Source organism: Onthophagus taurus, chromosome 3 (genome assembly GCF_036711975.1).
Source record: "Onthophagus taurus isolate NC chromosome 3, IU_Otau_3.0, whole genome shotgun sequence".
NCBI lineage: Eukaryota > Metazoa > Arthropoda > Insecta > Coleoptera > Scarabaeidae > Onthophagus > Onthophagus taurus.
In genome coordinates, this window is record NC_091968.1 from 2,865,551 (window position 1) to 2,871,259 (window position 5,709).

The following is a 5,709-nucleotide window of genomic DNA, read 5'->3' on the forward strand; positions in this document are numbered from 1 at the left end:
GGACTTTCCTATACCAGGCTGCTGCTCCGTATGTGATCATAGGTCTAACGACAGTCACATAGAGCCAGAACAGTCTTTCAGGGGTAAGACCCCAATTTTTTCAACAAAGACTGCGACAAGTCCACAAGGATAGTCTAGCTTTGTGCAAAACTTCCTGCAAATGTCCATTCCATGACAGGGTTTTGTCTAGGATTACTCCTAGATATTTGACTTCCTTTGAGAAAGGAATTTCTTCACCTTGGATAGTTGGGCGGATAAGTCCATCCAACTTTCGCTTCCTGGTGAAGGGCACAACAATTGTCTTTTGCGGGTTTATTGAGAGGTTCTCTCCCTTACACCAAGCGCAAATGGTATCTACGGTCATCTGGAGGACTTTAGATATCCTCGGCAAACAGGTTCCTTTGACCATAACGACAATGTCATCAGCATAAGCTTGTATTTCCACACCAACGGCTTCGACTATCGCAATCAGATCGTCAACTAGGAGGGACCAAAGCAGGGGAGATAACACCCCTCCCTGCGGGCAGCCACCTCCCGGCCTGAAGCGTATCGTATCACCGTGGAGTGAAGTAGAAACTATTCTACTATCTACCATATTGCGGATCCAACCCGCTATAGTTGCTTCCACTCCCCTGTCAAGAGCAGCTCTTTCAAGAGATTGTGGTATTGCGTTGTTGAACGCTCCCTCTATATCCAGAAACGCACAAACCAAGATTTCTTTATCCTGCAGCGTCCTGGATACTCTACCAACTAAGTTGTGTAGAGCCAATTCTGCTGATTTTCCCGCTTGATAAGCATACTGGTGGCGACTCAGTGGACCAGATACCAATGGCACCGTACGGATATACCGTTCCAGAACTTTTTCAAGGGTTTTCAGCAGAAATGACGATAGGCTGATGGGTCGAAAGGCATTAGAAGTAGGGACCGAACGGCCCGCTTTGGGTATGTAAGATACCCGTACCTTAGTCCATTCTGCCGGCACATATTTCCAGGCGACACTAACTCTGAAAATTTTTACCAAAATTGGCAACAACAAAGACCTCCGCTGCTGTAACAAAGCAGGAAAGATATTGTCTTCTCCAGGCGATTTGAACGGCTTAAACGTTTGAATTGCCTGGTCCACGGATGTGTAAGTGATGACTTTTCTAGCCACACTTAATTCTGGAATTAGTCAGACGCTTTCCAGATTAGTCAAGACAATCTAGACACTGCATTTCCCAATCGTTGGATTATTTCTTTTGGAGACATTTAAAAGGTAAAATTTACGTCATAAAACATGCAAATACTCCGGGGACATACTGTATTTAAGTTATATGGTGCACAATAAAGGTTATTATTATTATCATTATGTTACTGAAAACTTAGTATCAGAAGGAGAAGAAAGTGGACTGTCACGGTACTAGTTATTTATTTAATAGAATTCTTTTTGAGTTACTTTATTATTATAATTCATGAACACTTTCGTGTGACCAAAAAAAAGTAATTTATTTTTGTTATCTTTTTTAATTCTTACTAGAAGCATATATTTTAATTTTAAATCATTATTAATCCTTGAAAATACGTAAAATGTTTCATAACAGTTATAAATAAACGTTTATTTTGTTCATAAATACGAAATTCTGGCCTGTACGAAGACTTTCGAGACTAAGAGAAGGATTGTATTATCTCCCACTCAAGAATCCAATAATAATTTTGAATTCCACCAACGGCATCAAGATTAATACCCAACTCAAGGAGACGTCCTCTGATTTGTTTAACTTCATCCATTGCCCAGATACCTTCCCATAGCCAATGTGCCATACTAATTTTGTAGAAGCATTTACCGAAATCTACACTGCTATATTTTTTTTCATCGATAGCGTCGGCAATAGCATTAACATCAATAATTGCACGAACTTCATCAAGGAAACCCTTTACGTTACGCTGGTTCGCGTTTTTGGGAAGGATAACATCAGCTAAAAGGTCGTAAATGTATTGCATGACTCCGTCAATATCAACTCCAGCATCCGCCAGGTGTGCTTTGAATTTTTGCCACCTCTCATGTTTAGCGACGGCGTCAACTAAACTGGAAAATTCTGGTCCCTGCAAATATCTGACTACTTCTTGGAATTCAGCATCAGTTGCGGCGTATCTACGAGCAAGAGCTCTGATTTCAGCTAATGGAATTTTCGAAACAATATATTCGAGATCGGATTGAAGATCTCCGTTGGCCGTTGGTATGGCCGATATAGCAGCCACAACGGCGAAAAAAAACAAAATTAATTTCATCTATGAAGAAGACACGATTTAAATTTAGAAAGATGATTTTATTTTTTATAAAAATTGATATTTCACTTACCTTGTTGGATGTAATAATCTGCCCTGGTGACTGATGAGTTTTAGAAGTTTCTGGCATTCTTATAAACGGTGGTTCAAAAAAATACATATATCTCAAAAAAAAGTTAACCTTTCAAGTGTTTCAAAAACAAATAGTTGCGCCAGATAAAATTTGTATCAACATATAAATACTTATACTATACCTTTTTTTGAGTGTTTTCACAATAATCCACTCAAAACTTATAATAAACAAATACTTAAACAGAATTTTCTCAGAAGTGTTTCTGAGATATTTCACAATTTGTTTTGTTAACGCTGCTATTAACAACTTTTCGTTAAAGACGAAAAGACTTTTCTATACAACTATGCAGAATATTTGGACTTCTTATTATCCTCTTTTTTCCCAATTTAAGCACCATTTCCCTTAATGGCTAAACTGTAATATGTTTGCAACTTCCCAATAAGTTTATCTGATTACCATTCACCCATCGAAATTCATTTTTCTTGATTTCCCTGTGTGCTTTGTAAAATACTTGTGCTTTTGTGACAGTATTCAGAATATTCAATACGAAGCAAGGTATTGCTCCTATTCATGGTAAATTAAGTTGTTTCTGTTTAAGTTGTCTCTTCGTATTAAAAAACGAGATGCCAACAACATCAAACGAATCGACGTGAGTATCATTTCTGGTTATTCTGTGGCTATATCAAAATAACTAGAAAGGACACTGGGGACACCTTGTTATTATTGATATGCCTTTAGTTCCCTCAATGATCTGGCAACCTTCGCCCTCTCTCTCTTTTGAGAGAGAAAAGCGACGCGAGAGACCTGGCAAAGTTCGTTGGTTTCACTTCTTAAAAATGGAAAAATTTAAATCGAGGTTAAAAAATGCGGTTCCTCCAACATCAAAGGAACCGACATCAGTGTCATTTCTGATTATTTTGTATGATACTGAAAAATGAATTTATGAACACCTATATATAAAATTTGTTTTTTCATAAAATGAACTTTCTATTTCTTTCCTTGACTTTTTTTCCAACAACACCTAATCATTATTTCTGAAAATATAGTATGTTCTTGATGAAAGAACTGGTAAAATCCACAGACATCCCAGCAGATCAACAAAAAAGCTTATTCGTACAGGCTCCAGTACCACCAAGGATATATGGATTACCCAAAATCCATAAACCAGACGTCCCACTACGCCCTATTGTCAGTGCCATAAATTCTCCCACCTATCAACTAGCAAAACACCTTTCCAAGATTCTGTCTCCTTTTACAGGTAAAACAGAGTCATATGTCAGAGATTCCACACATTTTGTAGAATCAATTAGGAGTATGAAGCTAGACCCTCAGGATATGCTGGTAAGTTTTGACGTGGAATCTCTATTCACCAGAGTACCAATCAAGGATGCCGTGGATGGTCTTCGCCAGAAACTCATCCCGGAGGGTTTGCCCAAGTATGTCCCAGGACTAGTGGAATACTGCCTATCGTCGACATATTTCAGCTGGAAGGGGGAATTCTACGAGCAATGCGAAGGAGCAGCCATGGGATCACCTCTGTCTCCTGTGATAGCCAATTTTTACATGGAGATGTTTGAAGAGGAGGCGCTAAAGAAGAGTCCTTGGAAACCGAAGCTATGGCTTCGTTACGTCGATGACACTTTCGTGATCTGGCAACATGGAAAAGAGCAACTCCAGGAATTTCGAGACCACCTCAATTCACAGCACCCCATGATAAAATTTACCATGGAAACAGAAAATGCAAAACAGTTGCCATTCCTGAATGTGTTAGTCATTAGGAAGACAGATGGGGGCATGGAACTGGGAGTATATCGAAAGAAGACACATACGAATAGGTACCTGCAGGCTTCATCCCACCACCACCCACAACAGAAGAGGTCCGTGATTCAAGCCTCATTCCAGCGAGCAGAGAGGATATGCGATAAAGAGAACCTAAGAAAAGAAGAAAGATTCCTGGAAGATGTGCTGCAGAAGAACGGCTACACGATGAGAGATATCCGACGATCCACCAAACCACACAAACAGAAGGATGACTCGGTAAGTACGACACCAGCCGGTTTTATCTGCCTTCCTTATGTTTCAGGTGTGACGGAGCGAATTGCGAGGCGTCTGAAGAAGAATGATATCGTGGTACGATACGGTACGGTCAGCAAAATACAAAACGCTCTTCCGATAGCCAAAGACAAACCCAATTAAAGGGAGCTGGAGTCTACCGGCTATCTTGCAGTTGCGGGAAATATTATGTTGGCCAAACTGGACGTAACATCGAGTGCCGCATCAAGAAACACGAAGAAGACGTCCGACTAAGGAAGATCCAACAAACTGCAGTCGCAGAGCATTGCCACAAAGGAGGACACAGCATAGAGTTCGAAAAAACCAAAGTGCTAGCAAGAAACGGACATTACTTCCAAAGATTGACGAAAGAGGCGATAGAGATTCATCGACATGGGAATAACATGAATAGAGAAGATGGCTGGGAACTCAACCGCACATGGCAGATGTTGGTGAACTCAACGAAGCCTTCTCCACCCGGATTTGACAAAACAACTTAGTTGACAATTAGACAATAATTAGTTGTTAATTACCTTTTCATGTATTTATTGTCAAATTTTAAAACGAATTCGTCACTTCGAACTTGTTTCTGAAGAAAGTTGCAACATGGCATCCGAAACGTCAAACATTTTTTCAAAAAACGCACGGCTTAACCCGAAAGATTCTAGGTTTAGTGTTAGTTCTTGTGATACTGCTAGTTTTAGTTTAATTAATATCGGCCGTGAAAGCCTTCGTACTTATAGTATGTTCTTCATTAAACAAACTAGCTTAAATATGCAGACATTTCAACTCTTTTCATCAATGCCTTCACAAAGGATTTTAGTAACAGTTTTTGTAGCAGCAATAAATAGTATATAATAAAGTTACTGTTGATTGCTCTAACTATTACTTTGTAAATTTTAATTAATTAAAAGCATCTTAAAAGATCAAGTTGAGATTCAAGACGAGATAAACAACAAGAAATGTTCGCAGGTGTTATAAAACTTACCTTTCTTCTTTGGCCCTACTTTAAGCTTTAAGCAGTTTCCTAAAGTTTACCACTGACGCTAAGATATTTAAAGTCTCGTATTTGCTTTGGTGATTCGACCCGACACGTGTACGAAACTTTCCCTAAGAACTTCGTCCTAACGGAAAGTACCTAATTCAGAGTGTCTCTAACATTTTTACGTATTATCGTTCTTTTTATTTAAAGCATAAAGGCATAATTCGTTTATTCAAAGTAACACCACTTAACTTGTTACTTCAATAAACCTTAACCAACGCCAACATCTCTCTGAGTTTATTGTTAATTTCCCGTCAAGACCAATTTTGGATGACCC

At 39.0% G+C, this 5,709-nt stretch overlaps 2 protein-coding genes across 2 annotated transcripts in view; both read right to left on the reverse strand.

Moving 5' to 3' along the window:
- The window catches only part of LOC111423975 (lachesin-like), a 210,746-nt gene extending 205,264 nt beyond the window's left edge, over window positions 1-5,482 (reverse strand). Inside the window, exon 1 of the mRNA XM_071195338.1 lies at window positions 5,379-5,482. The gene's annotated coding sequence lies outside the window, so the exon portion shown is untranslated. The remainder of the gene's footprint in view (window positions 1-5,378) is intronic.
- LOC111423974 (protein G12-like) lies at window positions 1,392-2,454 on the reverse strand. Its single transcript, XM_023057363.2, has 2 exons — window positions 2,339-2,454; window positions 1,392-2,268 (listed from the first exon to the last, which is right to left on the reverse strand). Exons 1-2 carry the CDS (start codon window positions 2,423-2,425, stop codon window positions 1,645-1,647), a joined length of 711 nt encoding a protein of 236 aa, XP_022913131.2. The 5' UTR covers window positions 2,426-2,454; the 3' UTR covers window positions 1,392-1,644.
- Window positions 5,483-5,709: the final 227 nt, after the last annotated feature.

Coding starts and splice junctions, on each gene's coding strand:
- LOC111423974 (XM_023057363.2), bottom strand. CDS start 2,425: ATGTATTTTTTTGAACCACCGTTTATAAGAATGCCAGAAACTTCTAAA. Junction 2,269..2,338: donor AGATTATTACATCCAACAAG/GTAAGTGAAATA, acceptor TCTTCTTCATAG/ATGAAATTAATTTTGTTTTT.